This window comes from Rhinatrema bivittatum, chromosome 9 (genome assembly GCF_901001135.1).
Source record: "Rhinatrema bivittatum chromosome 9, aRhiBiv1.1, whole genome shotgun sequence".
Classification (NCBI taxonomy): Eukaryota; Metazoa; Chordata; class Amphibia; order Gymnophiona; family Rhinatrematidae; genus Rhinatrema; species Rhinatrema bivittatum.
Window position 1 is genome coordinate 199784857 of NC_042623.1, and position 27981 is coordinate 199812837.

At 42.8% G+C, this 27981-nt stretch overlaps 2 protein-coding genes across 10 annotated transcripts in view; one reads left to right on the top strand and one right to left on the bottom strand.

The window, feature by feature from the left end:
• The window catches only part of ATR (ATR serine/threonine kinase), a 368882-nt gene that overhangs the window by 303754 nt on the left and 37147 nt on the right, over positions 1-27981 (bottom strand). For 4 of the 5 annotated variants that reach the window (XM_029617054.1, XM_029617056.1, XM_029617057.1 and 1 more), the window contains exons 2-4: positions 15067-15243; positions 10221-10312; positions 8035-8184 (exon numbers count right to left, since the gene is read on the bottom strand). In XM_029617054.1, the coding sequence (XP_029472914.1) occupies positions 8035-8184; positions 10221-10312; positions 15067-15125 (301 nt within the window). In that variant the 5' untranslated portion in view covers positions 15126-15243. Of the gene's footprint in view, positions 1-8034; positions 8185-10220; positions 10313-15066; positions 15244-15403; positions 15606-27981 lie in introns of those variants that run through there. The other variant, XM_029617055.1, reaches the window with a different exon arrangement.
• The window catches only part of PLS1 (plastin 1), a 164627-nt gene continuing 162064 nt past the window's right edge, over positions 25419-27981 (top strand). For 2 of the 5 annotated variants that reach the window (XM_029617059.1, XM_029617060.1), the window contains exon 1: positions 25422-25817. The gene's annotated coding sequence lies outside the window, so the exon portion shown is untranslated. Of the gene's footprint in view, positions 25818-27981 lie in introns of all 5 variants that reach the window. The other 3 variants (XM_029617061.1, XM_029617063.1, XM_029617062.1) reach the window with 3 other exon arrangements.

Consider the following 27981-nt stretch of genomic DNA (forward strand, 5'->3'; position numbering starts at 1 on the left):
CACCCCCTCTAAATCGTCTTTTTTTTTTTTTTTTGGTTTAACCTTTTCTGCGACAAGTTACTCCAGGGCCGGATCTGAAAATCAGCCTGTAACAGGGCAGCAAAAAAATGTTATCATTTGTTATAGTACCACAAATTTTTCTTTAGAACTGATATTTTTAAAACAAAATGAGACCGGTTTGAGAATTTTTTTTTCTGATAAAACAGACTAAAGAAATCATAATAAGATTAAATTGCATGAATAAAGTTACTGTATTAATTATGATTACTACCACAGTTTCAGTCTAATTAACTTTTGAAAACAAGAATTACTGCTAAGTAAAACATGTTTAAAATGTATTTGGATTTTGATATGAATTGTACAGAGGGGTACAAGAGGGAGCACGGACAAAGTCAAAAAGTTTCATTGTAGCTCTCTGTTCAATATAGCTCAATTCAACTTATAAAGTTCCTTACTTATTCTTGCTCTAAACACTATTTTTAGATTTTATTAAGAATAAGAGATGTAATGGTTGTTGCTAAATTTGATCCCTGGACTAGATAAAATAAGGAAAAATTTTTCCCGACTTAGCTTTGTCTACTCAGCAAAGAAGGAAGGCATTCTTGAACTTGCGTCAAGAAGCAATAGAATTAGGTTATACTTTTCAACTGTGTTTTCCTTGTAAATGTTTGATTAAAAAAAGGGATGAATGCAATATATTTTACACTCCAGAACATTTGGCTAGGTTTATAGAACTTCAAAAACAACCCACATCAACACCAGATACATGAAAAATAATTATAGGTGTTATCCATGCCACCATCTTAACTTTTCTTTTCAACGACTGATGTATAATTATTACTCCCTATTATTCTTAGGCCCTGATTTGAATCATTGTTTGTTCTTTATTAAGAATTATCACATATTTTTTTGCTTTATATAATTATATTTCTTATGTTTAAATGTTATGTGATAAATCTGAGATTTCTGTTATGAACTATTTTGGTTTGTAAAATACTTAAAACTCTATAAATAAAGAATTAAAAAAAAAATAAGGAAAATACTGAAGTTTAAGCAATCCTTAGATATGCATAATACCATCACATGCCAAAGTTCAAGAATTACGATAATTATCAGGCTGATACAGTACAGTGCGCTCCGACGGAGCGCACTGTTAGCCGGCATTTGGATGTGCGTTTTCGACGTGCTAGCGTTACCCCTTATTCAGTAAGGGGTCTAAAACGCGCGTCCAACCCCCCCGAACCTAATAGCACCCGCAACAGACAAATGCATGTTGATGGCCCTATTAGGTATTCCCGCGCGATTCAGAAAACAAAATGTGCAGCCAAGCCGCATATTTTACTTTCAGAAATTAGCTCCTACCCAAAAGGTAGGCGCTAATTTCTCCGGGTACCAGGAAAGTGCACAGAAATGCAGTAAAAACTGCTTTTCTGTGCACCCTCCGACTTAATATCATGGCGATATTAAGTCGGAGGTCCCGAAAGTTTAAAAAAGTAAAAAATAAAAAAAATAAAAAGTTTAAAATGGGCCCGCGGCTGGCAGGTCGAAAACCGGACGCTCAATTTTGCCAGCGTCCGGTTTCCAAGCCCGTGGCTGTCAGCGGGCTCGAGAACAGACGCTGGCAAAATTGAGCGTCGGCTGTCAAACCCGCTGACAGCCGCCGCTCCTGTCCAAAAAGGGGCGCCAGGGACGCGCTAGTGTCCCTAGCGCCACTTTTTACCGCCGGGCCTAATTTAAATAAATTAACTTACTGTATCGCGCGCACAGGAGACTGTCCTTTGCGCGCGCTGGGAGATCTCCCGCGATTTTACTGTATCGGCCCGTATGTTTGGTAGAAGAGAGATATGATGAGTCAACCTTGCTTGTGGCAACAAAGTACACTGCACTTGTATTTAATTGTGATTAACACCTGGGTCATGCTGACCTGTTAATTAGTCATGATCTGAGACATCTAAAGATGTAAAGATGAACCAAAATGCAAAAAGTCAAACTGTAAGTGGTCAATCTAAAATATTTTTTCTGAACCACGATTTTATAAGACAATCTAAGTCTGATTGTATGAACTGGATTTCAGAAGTGCCATGAGTGTACTTCTCATGTGATATTTCATTGAATAATTGTAGATGTTTATATTGCTTTAATGACTTAACCATTTCTATTGTGGAACAGGATACAGGGAAAATATTCTTAAATTCCACAAGGGACTGAGAGGAAAAGGAGTGAATCAGGGAGGGGGAGGGAGAGGGAAAAGAGTGAGTAGAGGAAGAGAGGACAGAGGAAAAGGAGGGAGTGGGGGGAAGGAGAGTAACAGAGGGAAAGAAGTGAGGGGGAGAAGGGTGAAGGGAGAGTGATAGATGGAAAGGAGTGGAGGAGGGAAGAGTGAATGAGGGAAGAGTGAATGAGGGGAATGAGGGAAGAGTGAATGAGGGGAGGGACAGAGAAGGAGGCAGTGAGTGACAGAGAGAAGGGCTGGGGATTGAGCGGGTGGGAAGGGTGAATGACACAAAGGAAAAAGTAAGCGTGACATCAGGACATGCTAGAGACAAAGTTCCTGGATGGAATAAACGACTATTTCAAGGAGAAATTGATTCAAGAACTGATGAGAGAGGGAGCTATTTTAGATTTAATTCTTAGTGGAACGCAGGATTTGGTGAGAGAGGTAACAGTGTTAGGGCCACTTGGCAACAGTGATCATAACATGATCAAATTTAAACTAATAACTGGAAGGGGGACAATAAGTAAATCTGCAGCTCTAACACTAAATTTTCAAAAGGGAAACTTTGATAAAATGAGGAAAATAGTTAGAAAATAACTGAAAGGTGCAGCTGCAAAGATTAAGGGGTAGATTTTCAGACGAGCGCGAATAGCCTACTTTTGTTTGCGCTCCAGGCGCAAACAAAAGTACGCTGGATTTTAGTAGATACGCGCGTAGTCGCGCGTATCGGCTAAAATCCTGGATCGGCGCGCGCAAGGCTATCGATTTCGTATAGCCTGCGCGCGCCGAGCCGCGCAGCCTACCCCCGTTCCCTCCTAGGCCGCTCCGAAATCGGAGCGGCCTAGAAGGGAACTTTCCTTTGCCCTCCCCTCACCTTCCCCTCCCTTCCCCTACCTAACCCACCCGCCCGGCCCTGTCTAAACCCCCATCCTACCTTTGTCGGGGGATTTACGCCTCCCGAAGGGAGGCGTAAATCCCCGCGCGCGAGCGGGACTCCTGCGCGCCGGGCCGCGACCTGGGGGCGGGTACGGAGGGCGCGGCCACGCCCCCCGGGCCGTAGCCACGCCCCCGTACCCGCCCCCAAAACGCTGCCGACACGCCCCCGGAACGCCGCGACGACCGGGCCCGCCCCCCGACACGCCCCCCTCCGAGAACCCCGGGACTTACGCGAGTCCCGGGGCTCTGCGCGCGCCGGGAGGCCTATGTAAAATAGGCTTCCCAGCGCGCAGGGCCCTGCTCGCGTAAATCCGCCCGGTTTTGGGCGGATTTACGCGAGCAGGGCTCTGAAAATCCGCCCCTAAGTGTTCAACAGGCATGGACATTGTTTAAAAATACAATCTTAGCAGCGCAGTCCATATGTATTCCATGCATTACGAAAGGTGGAAGGAAGGAAAAATGATTACTGGCATGGTTAGAAGGTGAGGTGAAAGAGGCTATTTTAGCCAAAAAAAAATTAAAAAAAAATCCTTCAAAAACTGGATCATCTGAAGAAAATAGGAAAAAGCATAAGCATTGTCAAGCTAAGTGTAAAACATTGATAAGACAGGTGAAGAGAGAATTTGACATGAAGTAGGCCTTAGAGACAAAAACTCAAAATAAAAACTTTTTAAAATAAATCCGAAGCAAGAAATCTGTGAGGGAGTTGGTTGGACCATTAGATGACCGATGGGTTAAAGGGGCTCTTAGGGAAGATAAGGCCATTGCAGAAAGACTAAATGAATTCTTTGCTTCCGTGTTTACTAATGAGGAGGTTGGGGAGATACCAGTTCCGGAGATGGTTTTTAAGGGTGATGAGTCAGATGAACTAAACCAAATCACTGTGAACCTGGAAGATGTAGTAGACCAGACTGACATATAAAGAGTAGCAAATCACCTGGTCCGAATGGTTATGGACCCCAGGGTTCTGAAGGAACTAAAAAATGAAATTTCAGAACTATTAGTTAAAATTTGTAAAGTACCATAAAATCATCCATTGTACCTGAAGATTGGACAATGGCTAATATAACCCCAATATTTAAAAAGGGCTCCAGGGGCGATCCGGGAAACTACAGACCGGCGAGCCGGGAAACTATTCTAAAGATCAAAATCACAGAGCATATAGAAAGACATGATTTAATGGAACACAGTCAGCATGGATGTCTTGCCTCACAAATATGCTACATTTTTTTTTAAGAGGTTAATAAACATGTGGATAAAGGTGAACTGGTAGATGTAGTGTATTTTCAGAAGGTGTTTGACAAAGTCCCTCATCAGAGGTTTCTAAGAAAACTAAAAAGTCATGGGATAGGAGGCGATGTCCTTTCGTGGATTACAAACTGGTTAAAAGACAGGAAACAGAGTAGGATTAAATGGACAATTTTCTCAGTGGAAAAGGGTAAACAGTGGAGTGCCTCAGGGATCTGTACTTGGACCGATGCTTTTCAATATATTTATAAATGATCTGGAAAGGGATACAAGTGAGATAATCAAATCTGCAGATGATACAAATTTATTAAGAATAGTCAAATCACATGCAGATTGTGATAAATTACAGGAGGACCTTGCGAGACTGGAAGATTGGGCATCCAAATGGCAGATGAAATTTAATGTGGACAAGTGCAAGGTGTTGCATATTGGGAAAAATAACCCATGCTACAGTTACACAATATTAGGTTCCATATTAAGGCTACCACCCAGGAAAAAGATCTAAGTGTCACAGTGGAGAATACATTAAATGGTGAATAAAACAGAAAATGTCATAATGCCTCTATCGCTCCATGGTGAGTCCGCACCTTAAATACTGTGTACAATTCTGGTCGCCGCATCTCAAAAAAGATATAGTTGCACTGGAGAAGGTACACAGAAGGACGACCAAAACGATAAAGGAGATGGAAAAGGATAAAGATATTAGACCTGTTCAGCTTGGAAAAGAAACGGCTGAGGGGGGATATGATAGAGGTCTATAAAATCATAAGAGGTCTAGAACGAGTAAATGTGAATCATTTATTTACTCTTTTGGATAATAGAAGGACTAAGGGGCACTCCATGAAGTTAGCAAGTAGCACATTTAAAACAGCAGAAATTTTTTCTTCACTCAACACACAATTAAGCTCTGGAATTTGTTGCCAGAGGATGTGGTTAAGGCAATTAGTGCAGCTGGGTTTAAAAAAGGTTTGGATAAGTTCTTGGAGGAGAAATCCATTAACTGCTATTAATCAAGTTGACTTAGGGAATAGCCACTGCTATTAATTGCATCAGTAACATGGGATCTTCTTGGGGTTTGGGTACTTGCCAGGTACTTATGGCCTGGATTGGCCACTTTTGGAAACAGGATGCTGGGTTGATGGACCCTCGATCTGATCCAGTATGGCAACGTCTTATGTTCTTAAGGGACTGGGGGTGAATGACAAATGGAAGGGATTGAGTGGGAGGGTGAGTGTGACAGATGGGAGGGAAGGGGGTGAATTACTGAGAGGAAAGGGAGGTGACTGGAAGGGAGAGGTGAATAACAGATGAGAGAGAAGCAAGGGGGAGGGAAGAGAAGTGGGGAATGAGAAGGGAGGGTAAAAGGTTTGGGAGTATGAGTGTGTGCACATATGATGTGTGTTCTTCCCATCTCCCCTCCATTAATCCACTACAATCAGGGTGACTAGAAATCAAAAGTTCATTGGTAAGGAGAGAGGGACATTTTTTATCCTTATTAGTTTTCATTATTGGTTATTTGATATGTCTGTTTTGAAATATTTAATTGAATTTTGGCAAATGTTTAATTTTTTTTATACTATTATATGTTGTATTCATCATGTTTTAAAATATTTGTATTAGTATGGTTTACTATCATTTATTTTTGTTTTATGAGGACTGGTGATATTTCTATTTTTGCATTACAGCACTGGCTTTTAGTGGTTTCCAGTTCAGTTTTTTCTGTTCATACTCTATGGCCTTTTTATTCTTATTTGGTAAGGGTCTGTCTGTGATCTGCATTTGTGACGGAGGTGCGGTAGTCTGCTAGCCAGGAAAAAGCCTTGTACCTCTGGGGTTTGAGGTCCTGCTGATTTTGTTAGAGGCCGGGGTCCATGACTGAAGGGCTCCTCGGGTGCGTAAGCCTGCTGGACACTGAAATCCCTGCAACAAGAGCTGGGAGTCGGTGTGCCATGCCGAGGAAATCCAAGGGGGACACGCGCCCCCCCCCTTGTAGCAGCCAATGTGGCCCCAGCAGAAAAAAAAAACAAGTTTGGTTGTCTATAGCAGGGATGGACAGTGTCTGAATCAAACAAACCCCAAGCCCAGTTCAGCCAATATTTCACAGTGCGATGCTTCCTCAGGGGCCGAACTCAGTAACCCATGTACAACAGACAATCCTGTGACTGAGTCTGTCTTTAGACCACAAACAGTAGTGATTTGTTTCTCTCTTTAGATTACAGTCACGGGATGCTCTGTTGTACATGGCTTACTAAGCACAGCTCCTGAGGAAGCATCACACCGCGAAACATTGGCTGTGTTGGGTTTAGGTTTTATGTTTGATTCAGAGACTGACTGACTAGAGGTATTTTTTAAGTGCATATTATATAACAAAACTCTCTCAAAAAAAAAAACTCTCTCTCTACAGTTGCTCACAAGATGGGTGAGTGAGCTGACCAGGTGGTCCGGGTAGTTGAAGACACACTGACAGGCTTGCTAAAACCTCGATATGCTCAGAGTTGTGATTTGTTTCCCTCCCTTTTGTGGTTCATCAATGGTTATGCAATTCTAGCAACGAAACACCCAGTTCAAAACATTTCACACATTAGGTTTTTATTTGCCCAAAGCACTTGAAAGCACCAATCTGACTGAATAATTCAGGTATTGCTAGGTAATAAAGCCACATATATACGTGGCTAGCAATACATACACACACACATTTATATACGCCCATTACCAGCTTACCAGGTAAATATGGGTCTCTAAAAAGACAAAAAAAGAGTCTCCAACAATAGCTTCCCAAATATAGGTCTCTACCAGGGGGCTGAAATGAATAAGGTAGAGGAGGCGTGTGGTGAGGTTCAGGTTCACCCCAATGATGAAGGGTAATACAATCCAAGCTCTCCTTTCAAATAAATCCAGGGTTCAAGGAGGGAGCAACTGGGTCCTCAAAGAAAGAGGGCCTGAAACCGTTTTCTGAGAGGGGAACAAAGGAGGCTCCTTGCTCTGCTGGGATGCAGCCTGTCTAGGGTGCTGAAGAAGCTGGAGAGACAAAGGAAACGAGCGAGTCCCCCGTGTGTCTGCAGCTGTGGAGCTTCTGCTACCAAAGGAAAAAAAAGTGCAACCTCAGCTTCTCCAGTGGTGTTCCCAATCCCGAATGGACTAGGAGAGCCTACAGAGTAAAGGAATAACCATCCTGTCCAGAACGTCCTATTCCGGTCATTCGACAAGTGAGGAGCCAAGGAGAGATCGAGTACAAAGGGGAGTCCCTAATGGAAATGAGGACAGATCCTTGGGGTAGGCTAGAAAGGGAAGCTAAGGGTCCAGGGAGGCCCCTGCATGTCTGTGTAAGTAACAGCTTTTCATTTGCTTTATGGACATCACCAGAAGAGATTACTATACAAGTTAAGCATCAGTAAACTTTTCAGCTTGCAGCAACACTGCCGTTTTCCTTATTTCCGTAGAGAGTGCCCATAGCCCTAAGACCCTGAAGACAGACGCTCCCCACTAGAAAATGGCCCAGAAGCTCCCAGATGTGCCCTCTCAACCTGTCAGGCATTGGAAAGGGGGAGGATGACATATACTATTTGAATTAAGCCTTATGTGGAAATGCAGATGATGGAAATAGGGCACCAGCATTGTTGTTAGAGTTAACTTACCAATACAATTCTTCTCAGCTTCGGTTTGCTGGTACGTTTCACTGCTATTTACAAACATCGTAGGGTAGGATTTCATGATGTGTTGAATGAAATCAAGCAGCATCACAGAGCTCGGCTGGGATTCGCTTTTCTTAGATAGTTCCAAGGCAACTGGAAAAAAGTACATTCTGAGAATCTTACAAAGAAAACGTCTGGATTGTACCAACAATTACCATTAGCATGTTGAACTACTGCGTAAATACTGCTAAAGGTATCTGTCAAACTATTCAGAGAACAGACAGCACTTTACATTTTTAAGAGTAACAATTTCATCCAAATTGACCAAAAATGGTCTAGCTTAAAATGTTTTCCTGAGCGTGCAATATTTTTAAAGGACAGATTTTTACAACCTTCAGTAGGAGACACTTATTAGAATGTAATTTTCCCCTTAGGAATGGAAGTACACCACCATAATGTTGCTCCATGCCACCTTCTTATTTTTTAAATTAGGTTTAAATCCTCCTACTTTGGCAATGGTCATAATATGAATGTATAAATGACGAGCTTGCAAGAGCTGCCAATGATTGCACCATAGGATGCCCTCTCCCTCTCGCCCCCATGGTCATCACCACACTCAATCTCAAGCAGAAAGGGACCATTCTCAGCTCATGGCTCAGACCCTGGGTTTGGATCTTAACCAAAGAGAGGCCACAAAGCAGTCACGCGAGGCAATGTTATAAACACAGTCAAATGTCAGATCAGTTAGGCTGAAATTCTAAATCTAAACATGTCTCTCTCCAAACAGTTTCAGAGCGAGAAAAAGGGTGTGTGTGTGTGCAAAAACACACACATATACACTTTTATTTCATGAGTTACAAAGGCTTATAAAATTCATATACAAAAAAGATGTCAATAATTTACTTACTCAAAATTAGTAATATAAATTCTTACGTTTGTTTTGGTTTATTAAGTTTTTGTATTGATGATGTTTACTTGGGCAAAAATCTGTTTGGCTTGACAGCAAGTATATATTGCATTGCACTAGGAAGGTGAAAGTTAAGAACATAAGAACATGCCATACTGGGTCAGACCAAGGGTCCATCAAGCCCAGCATCCTGTTTCCAGCAGTGGCCAATCCAGGCCATAAGAACCTGGCAAGAACCCAAAAACTAAGTCTATTCCATGTTACCGTTGCTAGTAATAGCAGTGGCTATTCTCTAAGTGAACTTAATTAATAGCAGGTAATGGACTTTTCCTCCAAGAACTTATCCAATCCTTTTTTAAACACAGCTTTACTAACTGCACTAACCACATCCTCTGGCAACAAATTCCAGAGTTTAATTGTGTGTTGAGTGAAAAAGAACTTTCTCCAATTAGTTTTAAATGTGCCACATGCTAACTTCATGGAGTGCCCCCTAGTCTTTCTATTATCCGAAAGAGTAAATAACCGATTCACATCTACCCGTTCTAGACCTCTCATGATTTTAAACACCTCTATCATATCCCCCCCTCAGCCATCTCTTCTCCAAGCTGAAAAGTCCTAACCTCTTTAGTCTTTCTTCATTGGGGAGTTGTTCCATTCCCCTTATCATTTTGGTTGCCCTTCTCTGTACCTTTTCCATTGCAACTATATCTTTTTTGAGATGCGGCGACCAGAATTGTACACAGTATTCAAGGTGGGGTCTCACCATGCAGTGATACAGAGCCATTATGACATTTTCCGTTTTATTCACCATTCCCTTCCTAATGGTTATGCATGCAAATCCAGGCCAAATAAGCAGGTTAGCACTACTAGCAGAATTTAGGAATTCTAAAGATGGCATTTGCATATCTGCTTAAGCAACCGTGTGTATTGGTTATATGCAAATCACATTAGCACAATCAAGACTGTTGATGATGCTCAATCAACTGTTATCAATAGTACTTTGACAATGAAAGAATACTGGACAGTAAAACTGAAAATCAGCACACCAAGGCCAAGGAGAAGGCATAGAGAAGGGTCCCACAATTGCAATACAGGTCTCAACTTGCCTAGAACTGTAGGTACAAAAGAAAACTGTTTGTACCTAAACCAAAATCAGCCAGGAGAACTATTTGAACAATTGTTACATTCCAGCTAATCCGCATTACTCAACATATAAAAATGATTGCCTATTTTCACGGTTTGCCTTTAAATGCAATGTTATTTAAGAAACAGTTCTACTTACCAACATCTACATCTGTAAGTATTCTGTTTATGAACTGGCACAGAATTTGTCTTGGTTTCTGAACAACAGTATTATAATCTTCTGTACTGGCACTGCATTTTTTTGTAAGCAACATAAAACATGCCATTAGAATTAGAAAATTCATTCAGTTTAAAAAAGAAGACAAGACTTAACATAGTGCCTCATGTTCTTGTGCGAATAAAGGAAATTAATTGCACTATTGGTCCACATGGTACATAGAAACAAAGGCCAGTAAACACGCTGCAAATGACAGTTTCTGTACTGCACTAACATTAAGGGCCAGAGGCACCAAGAATTGTCCCTGCAAACACAAAATGGAAAAATCCTCTCGTGCATTTGGCCCTAAATTAGCTCAATAAAACGGGGTATTTCTTGGCACTGACATACAGAGCCTGTGCATCAAATCTGCATACCACTGTCCCAAATGTTATTCCTTAGCTCACAGCTGCAGCCCCCAAAACAGCCGGTGCCTTCTGGCACTGCACAGCTTTCAGAGCATCTGAAACACTCCCCCTCCCCCATGTTGTTCTTGTAAGACTTTGAAAATGCTGCAAGAATCTGGGCAGCACATGGCTCAGACCCACGGCCCAGGCAGTGCTGGAAGGATTAGTGATCGGGGGATAGGGAGGAGTCGGCAGGTTAACTGGGGGGCTGGCCAGTGAGTTTTGTGAGATACAATTCGGTTTATCTCAGGGGGGGGGGGGCAGGAAGGGGCCGACGGGCAGGGCTGTGGCTTTAGGTTTGGGCGACTCCAGGGGCACCTGCTTCATCCAGGTGGCCCTCCGTCTGATGAGATGGTGCCACTCGGCCAACACCGCAGCCGAGGGTCGTCTCAGAGCAGGGCCCATAGCAATGGCTGAACGCAGCAGGGCAACTGCCCGGGATGCAAAAAAACCTTGCGAGGCGCCGCCACCATAGTGCACAGAGTGAAGCAAAGCAAGAGAGGCAGTGGTACATGTCAATTCCAATCCTCTCCTCCTGAGGAAAGACAAGTGGGCCAATCTGGGCCCAGATCTGCTCCCAAGAGGGAGATGGTGCAATTGTACGGTGCGCCTCTAGGAGCGCTATAGAAATGATAAGTAGTAGTAACACTCACTGGGGCTTTAGGATTACCAGGGATTGGAAAGGAGTGGGGGGGGGGGGGGCAAGGATCACTGGGGAGATCAGGGTGAGCCTGGGAGGGGGGAAATCAAGGATCTCTAGGGGAATGAAGGGTAAGTTTGGGGGGTATGAAATGGGTGAACTGGGGATGGAGAATCACTAGGGCAGAGAGGACGGGGATAGAGAGGGGGGTGGATTTCTCATGAGGTAGAACAGGCAAAAGCCTACAGACGGCCACTGACAGCGAGGGTGGACGGGAGGTGGGAGGGGATTGTTCTCTGCCTACGATGGCAACGGTAAGTTCCAGGGGAGACTCACCAGTGCATCCTTTATTTCCAGCAATTTATATTCTGCCCAATTACGATACTTCTGGGAGGATTACAAAATAAACAACCTAGCCACATGTCTAATGGCAGCCAGGGAGCCAAGCGAGGAGATGGAATGGCAAAAGAGGGCGATGCAAATATGATTGCCTGCCCTGGGTGCTAAAATGCCTAGTTATGGCACTGGTCAAAGAAAGGGGCTACCTAGACAGAGCAGCCACCCTTTCATCACGGTAGGGAAAAAGAGTAAATAACACCAACAACCTCCTTCCCACGGGTGCCACTTCTTTTGGTCTAAATCTGGCCAGCCCTAAATCTTATTTATTTATTTAGGGCTTTTTTATACTGACATTCATGATACCAATCATATCATATCGGTTTACAAGAAACAATGGTGCAAAAACATTAACATCAACATGAACAATAGGCGAAGAGAGAAAAAAGTGAACAAAAGTTACAATAAAACAGGGGCACATGAACTGGGAGGAGGAAGAGCCAGAGACATGGCTAACACAGAAATAAATAATATCTAGTCTCAGAAATAAATAATATCTAGTCAAATAAATATTCAGGATTATAATAAAACATGTACTCAGGACTGGATTCTTTCAAAAATGTAAATATCATATACTCAGGGCTGTAATAATATCATATGTTCCTGACTAAATAGTGTCTTCTTCCAAGTATCTTCCAAGTATCTAGCAAAAATCCTGTTCTGTGGCTTATTAACTTGGATTTTCATGTGCCCATCTAAAAAATCCTTGATAATTAAAGGCCCATAATTGACAGTGAAAAAAAAAGTGTGAAAAGCGGAATATATATAAATTAAGTGTATAGAGTTACTTTTTGTGTGAAATTGGTCTCAGCCTCCATATGACTGTCCAGATTGCCAAGCCTTTCTTCAGGTACAACGCTAGTTAGGGTATAAACTGTACAATTGCATGGGATGGCACAACTTGGGGGGGAGTGGGGGTGACAGCAGCCAGCAATGGTGAAAGTGAAGAAGGTGCCCAAGAAAGGAAGAATAAAGAAGAGACTCGTGCAGCCGCTGGGCGACCCCATTCCACCATCAGCAAAGAAAATAGGCCCATGCGGCTGCTTGTGGACCCCATCCCACCGGCAGCGAAGCAAAGCAGAGACCTGTGAAGCTGTCAGTGCGCAAAAAAAAAAAAAAAAGGAACAGGCCCATGCACAACCAACTGGGAGCATAAGAGGAGGGAGCCCCATTCTGCTGTGCTCCTCCTGTGCCAGCCTCACCATATTAAAAAAAATCATGGGGCTGACACTTTCCCTATGATGATCTTGTGATGTACAAGATCAGCATAGAGAAAGCACTAGCTCCGTGAGTTTTGAATAGTGCAGGCCAGCACAAGAGCAGTTAAATGGCTCCTGGATTTCCATCAAGGAGGCACGAGGAGCAGCATCAGAAGACAGGTACCGGTGCGGCTGCTGGTGAAGAGAGAGAGAGAGTGTGTGTCTGAGTGTGTCTGTCTGTCTGAGTGTGTCTGACAGCATGGGATCCAGCTGGGGAAGAGGGGTGTGAGAGAACATGCAAGGGGGGAGGGGAGGCGGCAAGGTTTGAGATAATGGGGCTGCCAGCAGTTTGAAACCTTCCAGCAGCCAAACAGGAGAGCCCAGGGCTTCTGGCAGATCCCAACTAAAGAAGAGCTGAGACGCCCAAGTATGTGTGATAGAAGAGCGTGTATGTGTAAATATATATAAGAAAGAGAGGAGAAAGTTTGGGCACTCCACTCCCACTAATCCATGACTGGTAGGGAGAGCATAAATTTTATTTTTCAGGTGTTAATATTTTAATGGTGTTTAGAAATAAAAAAAAAATTGTATACAAGTTTTTAGTTATTTGATCTTCTATTCATCTACTGTTTTTAAAATATTTTTAGTATGTTTTTACTATTATGATTATGTATTTACTATATTTCTCCATTTTGTTTGATGTTTGAGGAATGATGATGGCTCTGTTTTTCCATTTTTGCACTGTACAAAGAATCTGGCTTGTTGGGGTTTCTAGTTCAATTTTTGCCTGTATATTTCTATTTATAATTTATGGTTACTTTATTCTGTATTTGGTGAGCGTCTATCTGCATTCTGCATATGCGACTATAGTTAGGTATTCTCCTAATAGGAAATGTTTTGGTGCTTTAGGACCTGGTATAATATTTACAGTGTTGTCTTTTCATAGGTAGGTTTGATACTGTTTGAGTGCTGGCAATTAGAGCTGTTTTGGTATGGGAGGTTTATTATATATTTTAATTATAATTCAGTGTACTCATGGTTTTTGGAGGGTCAAGCACATTCCCAATACGTTACATTAAGTCTAATACAATATGTAGTCCTTTTTGCAGGGAGTTCTGGTTGGCACCACAGCAGTACATGTAAACATAATATAAGTGATATTTTTAACTCAGAATACCGTACATTCATCTTTTCCATGTAAAGTCTATTATAAACGCATAATTTTTAACTGTCAGGCCGATTCAGTAAAAAGTGTAGGAGAGCCGGCACTCCGTGTTGAGTGCCCGCTCTCCCAACGCGCATCCCTAGCGCCTTCTTAGTAGGGGTAGAACTGACTGTCAGCAGGTCCGACAATCATTGCCGGTTTTCGAACCCACTGACAGCCATGGGTTATGAAAACGGATGCCGGTAAAACTGAGCGTTTGTTTTTTTTTTTCTACCCCGCTCAACATCGGGTTAGTTTTTTTTATTATTTATTTTTTAATTTTAGGTTCCTCCGACTTAATATAGCTATGATATTAAGGCTCATCAACATGCATTTGCATGTGATAAGCGCTATTAGTTTTCGGGGCACTATTACCCCTTACAGTATAAAGTGTAATAGCGCGTGTCAAAAATGCACGTCCAAACAGGTGTTAATTACTGCGCTCGTACTGTATGCGCCTGTGAAGAGAGCAGGTTTGCCAAGCTATAAGGTTCACCTAGGGCACCTAATAACCTTGCACTGGCCCGAGGCTCTGGGGATTGATTGAAGACCCAGGGGTTGGGGGGGGGAGAAGAGGATCAGTTTTAAAGTTTGTACGGCTGGAGAGAGCTGGGCTTTGTTTGACGGGCCCCGGACAGAGACAATGAATTGGGGGGGGGGGGGGGGGGGGGGGGGGGGGGGTGTAGGAAGAATACAGTAATTGTTTGCACAGGGCAGAAAAAAAAGCGAGCACGGTCCTGTCTTGTGAATTTAGCTGATCTATAGTAACAAAGTAGATCATTTACAACAGTGACAGAGAAACTTAAAAAGAAAGTTTGGTTTGGAATTTTCCAATTTGCATTGGCCTTTAGAGGCGTCCTGCTGTAGCTGCGTCCTCCCTCCCTCCTCCAGCTGATGAGACTCTCGCCCCCGTTAGCGTCTATAAGGCCGCACTGCAGCTTACCTCGCCAGCTCCCGCAGGGCTGGGATCATGGAGGCCATCTCCAGACCCTGGTCCGACATCCTTTCCGGTGCCTTGCTGGTCTCCTGCAACTACTTGCAGTCCTCCCGGCTTGCAAGAGCAGACGCCAAAACAGAACGAGAGCGCGCTACGGCGGGAACGGACCCTTCCTACGGTGGCCTGTCAGGATCAAAAAAAAACAAAAAACATTTGTTCTCTTTTTCGTACTTACTACTCCGCAGTGTCTTCCTTCACGTGCAATACATAAATACAGAAACTCTTATTAAACAGCATGACAAATAAATACATTGTAAACGGCTATGTAATGTTGTCACTGCACCGTACTGTCTCTTTACAAAGTCGTAAAGAGAAAAGAGCGCTTCCTTTCTCTTCCGCTTTCAGTTTTGTCGGCTCATTTTGCTAATGGTTTTCTGGAGAGATTAGACAGGTATCAGTGAGTCGCTTAGGGGGCTAAAGCATGTCAATCCCGCATGGTTTGCGTTTATCTCAGGCTAGTTCCGTGAGTCTGGCTGCCATGAAGGTGAGCCCACCCAGTGACGTCACTGACAGCGCTCCTGCTGCTTTACTGTGGCTAAGGGTTAACAAGCAAGCTCTAGGTGATACATTTTTATTAACCGAAATACATTTATGACAAGCTTTACAGCATTATCCTCTCTTCATCAGATCAGTGAAGAAACAGTGAGGTTATTAACATAGAAACATAGAAATGACGGCAGAAGAAGACCAAACGGCCCATCCAGTCTGCCCAGCAAGCTTTCACACTTATTTTTCTCATACTTATCTGTTACTCTTAACTGCTGAGTTCAGGGCCCTTATTGGTAACTTTTTGGTTCTAATTTCCTTCCACCCCTGCCATTGATGTTTATCAGGCCCCACCTTTGCTCATATTCATCAATGACAAAATCTCAAACCCCAACAGTCCTCCCACCACCACCACCAGCATCCCGTGGTCTGACCACAAACTCATTCAGACCACACTACAACTGAAAACCAACCACCCAGAATACAACAACTCCAAAAAATTTCCACAAACCTTGCTCCAGCGAAGACCTAACAGAAACCCTCCCCAATGCTCTAACAACTTTAAACCTCAATGATCCAAACACAGCCATCGACTCCTGGATCAACATCAACACTGAAATTGCTAAAACCAAATGCCCTATCATCTCCAAAGCTATCACCAACAACAACCCCCACAAAACACCATGGTACAACCCAGAGCTGAAAAACACCAAAAGATTACTCAGACAAGCAGAGAAAACCTGGAGAAGACATCCTACCCCACCCCACCTCGACAGATACAGAATGCTATTCCACATCTACAGAACTGACACCGACAAAGCCAAGAGAGAATTCTATGGAAAGAAAATCCAACATCAACACAATCCCAGAGCCCTATTTGACCTCGTCTCCAAACTGACTCAACCCAGCCACCACTCACCTACCACAGGCAGCAACTCAAAGACATGCGAAGATCTTGCCCACTTCTTCTCAGATTAAATTACAAAACTTATAGCCTCCAATCCCTACACAAACAAGGAAATCCCAATCCCACTCAACACCTCACTCCCTACCTGGTCCAACTTCGAACTCATCGCCTCAACCGAAGTTAAAAAAAAATCATTCAAAAAATAAACCCAGCCATTCACCCTCTCGACCCCATCTCTGTCAAGACCCTCAAACTCATCCCAGATCTCATAGCCAAACCCATTGCAGGCATCTTCCCTGAAGCCCTAAAATGTGCCATAATCAAACCTATTCTCAAAAAACCACAACTAGACCCCTCCGACCCTGCCAACTACAGACCCATCTCAAACCTATCTTTCATATCTAAGATCATGGAAAAACATGTGAACCTCCAACTCTTGGAATACCTGGAAAGCCATAATGTACTGCACCCCTCCCAACATGGATTCAGGAAATCTCTCAGCACAGAGACTCTCCTTTTATCCCTCACAGACACAGCCCTAAGAGGCATCGACTCGGTCACTCCTACCTTCTGATACTACTGGACATATCTGCCGCTTTCGATACCATAAATCACAACATATTACTAACCCGATTGATGGAGATTAGGCTAGGAGAAAACACCCTTAAATGGTTTGGCTCCTACCTGTCTCACAGATCCTACAAAGTTCATCTCAACAACTCCGAATCAAAACAATTCCCACTCCCCCACGGCGTACCCCAAGGATCATCACTCTCCTCCACCCTGTTAAATATATGTATACTCCCCCTCTATAAGCTCCTATCTAGCCTGGACCTCCCCTATTACATCTAAGCAGATGACGTCCAGATCCTAATCCCCATCAAAGAAAACATACCAAACACCATTTCTCTTTGGGAATCCCTCTCCTTCCAAATAAAAAACCTCCTTACTCAGATATCTCTCACACTCAACCACAAAAATACAGAAATACTACACATTTCCAACAAAACCACCACAAAGATCATCCAAGACATTGCGCCCATACAGCCAAACATTAAATTCTCCAACGAAGTAAAAGACCTTGGTATCACTCTGGACTCTGAACTCAACATGAAGAAACACATAAACTTAACAATCAAAGAGGGCTATTACTAGCTCCAAGTCCTCAAAAAACTCAAACCCCTACTATTCAACCACGATTACCGCACCGTACTCCAGGCCCTCATACTTTCCAAACTGGACTACTGTAACTCCCTCCTCCTCAGACTCCCAGCCTCCTCCACCAAACCCCTCCAGCTTCTGCAAAACGCAGCAGCCAGATCGCTCGCAAACAGCAATCGCTCCTCACACATCACCCCCATACTAAAAGAACTCCATAGGCTCCCCGTAACCTACAGATCACAATACAAAATCCTAACTCTCCTGCACAAAACCATTAACAATAAAAATTCCAAATGGCTAAAGGACTCTCCCCACCATCATGACTCCCAGAGAAACCTGCAATCTCAAAACACTGGCCTGCTTGCCATCCCTCACACAAAACTAGCCCACCTCACCTCCACCTGAAAATGCATCATCTCAGTAGCAGGCCCATCCCTCTGGAACAAGCTGCCCACCCAACTAAGACTGGAACCCTCCACCCAATCATTCAAAAAAAAACAAACCTGAAAACCTGGCTATTCCAAAAAGCCTACCAACACACAGACTAATCTAACTATTCCGCCCATGCCCCATAGCAGATACAAGTATACTCTATCCTCTCAACAATCAACTTCACCATCTCATACATTTTCTACATTTCAATGCTATTATGTTCCGATGCTTAAATGTTACCATGTATCAATAATAAGATACCTTAGTCTTAAGTTAAATGCCTATATGTTATAATGTATTAAGTCTCAGTTTTTTAAGTTTTCAAGTTATTTTTATGTTTTGCAATGTTACAATGTATCTATAGCAAGACACCTTAGTCTTACTATTTCTAACAGTTATAATGTAAACCGATGTGATATACTCCAATGAATGTCAGTATATAAAAACAACTAAATAAATAAATACATGTTTGTCTTGGCTAGATTGTAAGCTCCATGGAGCAGGGACTGACTCTTAGGAGTGGCTGTACAGTGCTGCATATGTCTAGTAGTGTTTTAAAAATGGTAAAAGAAGTTGTAAGTGGGTTTAAATAATTTAAAAGTTAGTCCAATAAAAAGGTATCACCTTTATTTCTACATATCATAGTGGACAGACAGCAACCACAATTCTATGCTATTGCTAAGATAGCTCGGGCAATCCCTGATTTTGGTGGTGACTCGGACAGTTTAAATGTTTTAACAATATTGCACCTTTGTAGTCCAGGATAGGAGCTTTCTATTTCTAATGACATATAAATTGCCATTAAAAGTTTTGCTCAGAATGTTTGCGGATGCTTATGAGGAAAATGTTAATTCTGTTGCTTTGGTTGAAGATTCTATAACTGAGTATATACTCTCATAGTAACATAGTAAATGACTATAGATAAAGATCAAAAGACCCATCTAACATAAGATATGCCATATTGGGCCAGACCAAGGATCCATCAAGCCCAATATTCTGTCTCCAACAGCAGCCAATCCAAGTCACAAGTATCTGGCAAGTATCCAGACATTAAATAGATATGCTACTAAGGCCAGCAACAAGTAGTGGCTATTCTCTATTGATTAATAGCAGTTAATGGACTTCTCCTCCAGGAACTTATCCAAACCTTTTTTAAACCCATCTACAGTAAATGCCTTAACCACATCCTCTATCAATGAATTCCAGAGCTTAATTGTGCATTGAGTGAAAAAGAATTTTCTCCAATTCGTTTTAAATGTGTTACTTGCTAACTTCATGGAGTGCCCCCCTAGTCTGAAAGACTAAATAACCATTTCACATTTACCCATTCAAGTTCTTTCATGATTTTTTAGACTTCTGTCACAGCCCCCCTCAGCCATCTCTTCTACAAGCTGAATAGCCCTAACCTCTTTAGTCTTTCCTCATAGGGGAACCTTTCCATGTCCTTTATCATTCTGGTCTCCCTTCTCTGTAATTTCTCCAGTGCAACTATATCTTTTTTGAGATGCAGTGATCAGAATTTAGAATCTAGTCTGCCCAGCAGTGATTCTATGCGCATTTATCCAAAGTAGATCACATCTGCGTATGGAACCCAACTCCCAATCCAGCTGCAGGGACTACAAAGGGTGCCACGCTCTGCACACACATGCCTAGGGGAGCCCAGGGAGCGGATATGCTGGTGGCATCATGGCAGCATTCTTGCCACTTTGAAAGCAGTTGGCATCCTGGCGTGAGTGCTATCAGTCACACAGGACAACTCTGCAACTGGAAAACATTACAATGTTTTGGCATTAACTGCCAAGTATTAGACCACTCCTGAAGAGTAGGGAAGGGTTGAGATATGGTGTGAACTGAAGGACCTGGAGAGCTGGGAATGAAAGGCAATGGACAGGGATGGATCTGTGAAGGGGGTGAGAAAAGGTGAAAATGGAAATGGGGAAGAGGTGGCTAGGTAGAGGGTAAGAAAGGGGGAGGAGGCAGGAGAGGGAATGAGTGACAGAGCTGGGGTCAGTGAAGGGATTAGTACAGAGGGTGGACATAGGATCTAGGGCGCAGATGAAAGAGCAGGAAAACAGGAGGCTAGCAAAGGACTGGGAAAAGTGAGGGCTAGGAAGGAGGTGAGAGAACATCAAAATGGGTTTTGAAGGGGATGAGAGTTAGTAGGTAGGCAACACTGGTAAACACATTTCTGGGAACATTTTGTTTTCTCCACAGCCTTCGGTGAAAAGTAGATTTCAACCAGCTGAACACAAATATGCATTTATTATGTCTGTATCATGTACTGTTTGCCAGAAAAGTGCGATTATACATTAAGCATTGCTATGTGTCTGTAGCAGCATAAGCTATAATGGCAATTGTTATGACTGTCGGTCGCCGACGGCTGCGACCGCTATTACTCACTTCTTGTGCCACTGCCCTCTCTCCTCTGGGAAGACTCGCGGCTGTGGCGAGCCGCCTCCGACTGTCATGGTTCCGTTCCAGGACTCCCCAGGGTGGCGAGGACGCCGCCGACCGCCATGTCTCTCCCGGGCCTTCCTAGGCACGCGTGCGCTCCATGGACCTCCTTTAAGGATGCCAGGGCGGGAATGTCAGGGGCGTCTCCCCTTGATGACATCATTAGCCCTGGACCCTTAAGCACCATCGGGGCCTACCACAAATCGACTTGGCAAAGAGTTCCCTCCTTGCTGAATCCTGCTGTTCTTGCTAAGGACGCTGGTTCCTGGTTCCTGCTTCTCCTGGCATGAGACACTCTCGGGTACCCATTCCTCAGGGGCACTTCTCCTGTCTCTGGCTATCCGCTCCTCGGAGGGCCCTGCACCTCGGATGCTGTCTGCTATCCCCCCCCACTCCTTGGGTTTGATTCAGGAACTACTCTATCCGTGAAACGTTAATTCGGTGTACCCCACTCTGCGGACCATTGCCATTCTACTCTGTCTTGTGGAGACCAACGTAGGTGTACCCCGCCCTGCAGGCCACTGCCTCACTGCTCTGCTTCGTGGAGACCTAGCACTGGTGTACCCCGCTCCGCGGGCCACTGCCATCGCTTGTGACTAAGCCGTGCTCCCACTCCTCGGGGTAGCGCTTGTGAACTTGGGACTGTGCTGCGCTCCCCTGCTCCTCGGGGTAGTGTTCTCTTGCACTGCCAGAGACCCCTAGACTTCCCCGTGTCTCAGATAAGCCTACATCATTCTTCCTGTGCTGACTCTCTCTGTGGCTCCACCCCCTGGGGTCGCCCTCGCAAGCACTCCTCCATACCCTGCCTGCATTCCCCGCTCCTCGGGGCCTGTTCAGCACTCCACCACTAGAGGGACCTATCTGGCTAACCTCATCCACACTCCAGTCTCCTACTCTTCCTGTACTCTCTGGGCTGTATCACCTGTAGCTCAGACCTGATTGTGAGGCTCAGTGGGGCTCCTCCCCGTAGGCAGTACCATCTTCTCACCTTGGGCCAAGGGCCCACTAACATACAAATCCTAACAGCAATGTTGGCACCACAAAACAAAACATAAGAACATAAGAAATTGCCATGCTGGGTCAGACCAAGGGTCCATCAAGCTCAGGATCCTTTTTCCAGGTTCTTGTGGCCAAACCAGGCCACAAGAACCTGGCAATTACCCAAACACCAAGAAGATCCCATGCTACTGATGCAATTAATAGTAGTGGTTATTCCCTAAGTAAACTTGATTAATAGCAGTTGATGGACTTCTCCTCTAAGAACTTATCCAAACCTTTTTTGGACCCAGCTACACTAACTGCACTAACCACATCCTCTGGCAACAAATTCCAGAGCTTAATTGTGCGTTGAGTGAAAAAGAATTTTCTCCGATTAGTCTTAAATATGCTACTTCTTAACTTCATGGAATGCCCCCTAGTCCTTCTATTATCCGAAAGTGTAAATAACCAATTCACATCTACTCATTCAAGACCTCTCATGATCTTAAAGACCTCTATCATATCCCCCCTCAGCCGTCTCTTCTCCAAGCTGAACAGTCCTAACCTCTTCAGCCTTTCCTCATAGGGGAGCTGTTTCATCCCCTTTATCATTTTGGTTGCCCTTCTCTGTACCTTCTTCATTGCAACTATATCTTTTTTGAGATGTGGTGACCAGAATTGTACACAGTATTCAAGGTGCGGTCTCACCATGGAGCGATACAGAGGCATATGACATTTTCCGTTTTATTAACCATTCCCTTCCTAATAATTCTTAACAATCTGATTATTTTTGACTGCTGCAGCACACTGAGCCGACAGTTTTATCCACTATGATGCCTAGATGTTTTTCCTGGATGGTAGTTCCTAATATGGAATCTAACATTGTGTAACTACAGCAAGGGTTATTTTTCCCTATGTACAACAACTTGCACTTGTCCACATTAAATTTTATCTGCCATTTGGGTGCCCAATCTTCCAGTCTTGCAAGGTCCTCCTGTAATGTATCACAACCCGCTTGTGATTTAACTACTCTGAATAATTTTGTATCATCCGTAAATTTGATAACCTCACTCGTATTCCTTTCCAGATCATTTATATATATAGTGAAAAGCACCGATCCAAGAACAGATCCCTGAGGCACTCCACTGTTTACCCTTTTCCAGTAAGAAAATTGACCATTTAATCCTACTCTCTGTTTCCTGTCTTTTAACCACTTTGTAATCCACGAAAGGACAGCGCCTCCTATCCCATCTCGTGTGGGACTTTGTCAAACGCCTTCTGAAAATCCAAATACACTACATCTACCGGTTCACCTTTATCCACATTTTTATTAAACTAAAAATGTTTTGCCGCAGATTTTCATTTGTAATCACTGTCCGACACTTCGCAGATGAGAGTCCAAAATAGTCACCCAGCATGGAGGGGTTCCACTTGCCTTGATACTGTTTCTCCATTTTGACAATGTCTTGATGAAACCTTTCACCATGTTCGTCACTCCCAGCGCCAAGGTTGTCTGGGAAGAAGTCCAAGTGGGAATGAAGAAAATGTATCTTCAATGACATGTTGCACTTCATCAATTTGTATGCCTGAAGCAGATTTTCAACCTGTTCGACATAGTCTGCTGCCTTATAATTGCCTAGAAAGTTACAAACGACATTCTTGAAGGCTGTCCACGGAACACGTTCTGTACCTTGCAGAAGACCATCAAAGTGGCTATCCTTCATCACAGTTCGGATTTGTGGGCCAACGAAAACACCTTATTTTATCTTTTAAAATACATGTTTTAAAATTTCACAATTATTGTAACACAAAATTGGCCGTTTCTCCAAAACCTTACGTGATTTTACAAATTTCAAAGTAATATCTGTGATCAGCATCAAAAAATCTTTTTGGAACACCAAAAAGCCTGAAGGAAACAAAATCTTTGTTTACCAGTGTAATAGGTGAAAAGAGGTAGAATGAGGACTGGAAAATAAGAATAGGAGAAGAAAGAGTGAAATTAAATCTAATGGATAGAAAGGCAGAAAAGAGAGAATTGGAGAAAGATGAAAAGGGAAGATCAATATCAGACAGATGTAGGGGAGAAAGTGAAGAGAGAAGAAATGGCAAATGGACATGAAACCCTGGAAAAAGAGTTAGAAAAAGACAGAAAAAAGATGAAAAGAGAGTCTTGGACCAACATGATTAGGAAAATGAAATGTCCAAACAAAAAAGGTAGAAAAAAAGGATTTTATTTTCAGTTTAGTGACTGGAATATGTCAGCTTTGAGATGTCTTTGTATTTTATGCATGGAGGAGTAAATACATTTATGTTTCTCCTTCTCAGATGTTACACTGAATGCAGAATCTGGCTTCTCAGGTGTTTCTTTTTCAATTCTTCAATTCTGTTGTCACTTATTTGGATTTTAGTGATGGTCTGTCTGTATTATACAGGCAAGGTATTCTGCTAGTGTGTAGGAGTCTATAGCAGTCTGACTTGTTTTGTTGTTCAAGTACAAGTTGTATTGCTATTCTAGGGCCTGCTTTTATATTTGCAGTGTTGCCTTTTCATGGTTAGGGGTGTCACTGATTGAGTCTAGCAGTGGAATTGAGTCTGTCATGGAATGGCAAGTTTGTTCTATATGTTCTGTGTGTGTGTGTGTGTGGGTGGGGGGGGGGGGGGGGGGTTTCAGGGTTTTGTATTACTTCACAATGGTCTTGGTCACAGAAGGAATTGGTGTTGCTAATACTGAGATGACACCAGAATTTTAATATTATTTTTGCATGATGAGTAGTAAGGGGATTTACAGAACTTGGTTTATATCAGGCGTTCTGTTTCATCCTGTATAGACCACGCCTATATAGGACTGATTGAATGAGGTTAATTTTAATGGCAATTTACTGGGTAGTTGAAACTGGCTGGGAGTTTCTTTGTTGCATAGAAGGCCCTTCTGTCTAGAGATGCTACTGATGTTCTTGCCCAGCACCTTGTGACACTGCAAAATGTTTGTACTGGTGCCTCCTGATTTATGAGTGGGATATCCAGTCTTTGCATGGATGGAGATTGGTAAGAGAGAGTGTGAGGAAGAAGTCATTGAATCCCTGCCAGTCTGCACCCTCAGACCTTATAGGAAGACTTCCTGATGACAGATGCATGGGAATATAGGATAGAGAATAGATAATTTAAAGTTTAATATTTAAAAGTATGATGTCCAATTATGTGTTTTACAGGAATTTTCTGGTGGTGGGGGGAAGGGTTAATCTTGATTGCCTAGTTATCAAAATCTCTGAAAAGGGGGGGGGGAGGGAGTTTACTGGCCAGTGATCTTTTACATACCTACCCATTCCTTTGCACATGGCACATAACTCCAGATAAACAACAGCTGAGAATGAGGAAAATAATTAAAAAAAAAAAGAATAGAATAGAAATGACAATTCACTATAATTAAAGTTTTATAACTCAATAACTCAAAGCCAGTGGGTGTATTTACTAACCGGTAGTACAATGTGTTCCTGGAGTTGTGGGTATTACAGCAGGAGGGTGGAGCTTAACTATATTCTTGTGTTTGGGGGAGGGAAGCCGTAGGGGCATTTCATGTGTGTGGTGGGGCTGGGGCTATGGAAGTGATGGGGGGGCTTTCGCCTGAGGGTTTCTGGCAGGTGGAGCCCCGGGGAGCTTCAGTAAAGCCTTAGCCTGCCGACGCTCGCCGGAGGAAAACTACATTTCTCCAACTCTCTTGAGGTGTAAAACTTTCCAGCAATAACGCGAACTCACGCTATACTCTCGTTTAACATTAATGAGCTGCTTTGCACGTGTTGCCCCTGATGGTTTTGCATTGCCGAGTATTTATCCCGATGATTGAGATTCATTATAAACCTCAAAGGTTTGGGGGCCTAGCAAGGCCTCTGCCTGAACAGAATAAAGTCATTCTCCTAGCGATGCCATTTTCCGCCTTGGTTGGCGAAAGCACACCGGAAGATCTCACGCACTGTTTTGCAGCCTCCAGCTTCAGAAAACTAAACTTAAATTCGGTGCTTGCTTCCTGCCGGGGGTGTCGTCTTCTTTTCTTTTTTTTTCCCCTCTACCATAGCAACCAAGACAGCTAATGACGACACGAAAGTCGATGCTAGGAACTGCCAATCAAAACGCGCTGTCTCAGCCCTGCTCCCGGACTCGCGGTGTGATTGGTCCGGGTGGCCGCCGGTCAGGTCGCCGTGCGCCCTTGTATGCAGGTGGCTCGGGTGGACAAGTTCCATTGAGATTATTAAGGCTTGGCTGCTGAAGCTGGAGCGGGAAGCAGGTATTGTAAAAAACCAGCAGGAAATAAATAAGAGGGGGGAGACAGGAGACTTTTCTGCATAACATTTCTCCAGCCATGCACTTTTGACCCTTTTGCTGATCGGAGAGCTGCACTTTGCTTACTTCTTCCTACACAGGATGCATTCTCTTTTTCTTCGTTCATGGCAGGTGATTCTTGAGGCTCATGCAACCTTCACACAATGTTTTGGGGGGTTTTTTTTTTGCCCTTTTGACCGTAGCCTGGCCGTAAGACTGAAGGGCTGAGCCTTTTTTGAATCTCCTGGTGGAATATGATCTGGTCTAGTGCAGCACTTTAACTGTATGGAGGAGAAGAAAAGAATGCACACGTTTTGCAGCTATTTCTAATATGAATGTAAATCCATATCTTTTGCATTATAAATGAAACGCTTTTAAATGTTTAGGTTACAATCATTATTTAGGAAAGTACTGAATATATTATGTAAACTTCCATAACTTTTGTCCTTTGTGTGGGATTCCTCTCCGTTTGTTAACGATCAGGAAAAGACTATGAAAATCCTCTCGGGCAGCATCGGATAGTGATGCGAACTCATGGTGGAGCTACATATATCCAGTCTATCAGACTTTTTGAAAGTTGACACGTCCAGTGCTTTATGGCACAAAGTTCAAGCTAGCATTAGTTTTTTTATTATTATTATTAAGAATGCACTACTGATTTTTCATTATTGATATCTTCAGTCTTATTAGACATCCAAACATTTCCAGAGTTGAATATAGTAAGAGGCTACACGGGATTGGGAGATAAATAGTAATCCCGGGTTTTTATTCACTGGAATAAATGAAAGTCTCATTCAAGAATTAGCAAATGCAATATCTTCATTATATAGCATGCACGCCTAGGATTCCCCTGGTTTAGGAATTCTATATTGCAAAACTATACCCACATAGGTTGAATTAATACAGGTTTGACATTTGTGAGCAATAGTGCCAATCATCAAGACTTCGTGGATAGTGACACTGCATCTTTCAGAAATATTCATTATTCAGCTAACTTAAAAATACAAAAAATGATCAAAAGTAAAACTGAAAGTTTTAACAGAATTGAATTATGAATACTTATGAAAGATGTGTGAATGGTCAGTAGCTAATGTGCATGCATTTTAAATTAATGCATCCACTTTGTTCATATGTTACCTGTGCATAATATATGTGCTTGAATTTCTCTGTATTGCAGAGGGAAATCAAGTAAATTACTCCTGCTAGATCTGTTTTTCTGCTAGAATTTTTAGCATTGATCACAGGCTAATCACTATCTATACTATAATGTAATCTTTCTGGTTGCCCAGTGAACTACTTCACTATAGGGCCAGTTGTGCTTTCCTCATAGACATGGAATGGGGAGAAAAGCCTTAATATATCATGTCCAAAATAGGGAACACTTTAGTACATCTGGCCCTATTGGAAGACATCCCTTTAATATAGTTTAGAAATTGTAGATGTGCACATTACCAGATCACTTTGCTGAATAAGCTTTCAGCAATACTAATACAATATTATATAATTCTATTGCCACAAACCAAATCCCAAAATTCTCTGTAGAGTGGTGGATTTTATGTTACAGAAAATGTTAGTGTGAAGATATTGATCATAGCTACATGATTGCATTGCGTTCCCAGTCCAGCATCAGGAGAGATTTTCGGGGACAAACCTTACAGACAAATGAAGAATGATGTGATTTATAGTACAATTATGTTTGGGAAAAAAATGGTTGAAGGGGAAATGTAAACAGTCTGGTCCAAATGGAAGGCGTTTTTGAGAGAGAGGATCGTAAGCATTATATTTAAAAACCAAACAATATGAAATGTATGCTAGAGTCTACAAAGAAATAAAAGACTAGTTAGTCATGGTTTTTGTCTGGCTATACTAATTGTAATGTAAAGCTTGTTTTTGTCCTCATAAAGGTGCAGCAAAACAGGTGTTGGAGTCTTACATGAAAGAAGTGTAATATCCAGCTCATTATGACAAAATTGTCAAAGGAAGGTTTTGCTTTATTTGATCAGATAGGAAAGAGCTGGAACTGAAGGGGGAAAAACTTTCTTTTAGAGCAGATACCGAACGGCTTGTTTTCACTCTACTTGCAGGCAAAAGGAATTGTAAACTATTGCACACTATCTCATCGGGTGGGA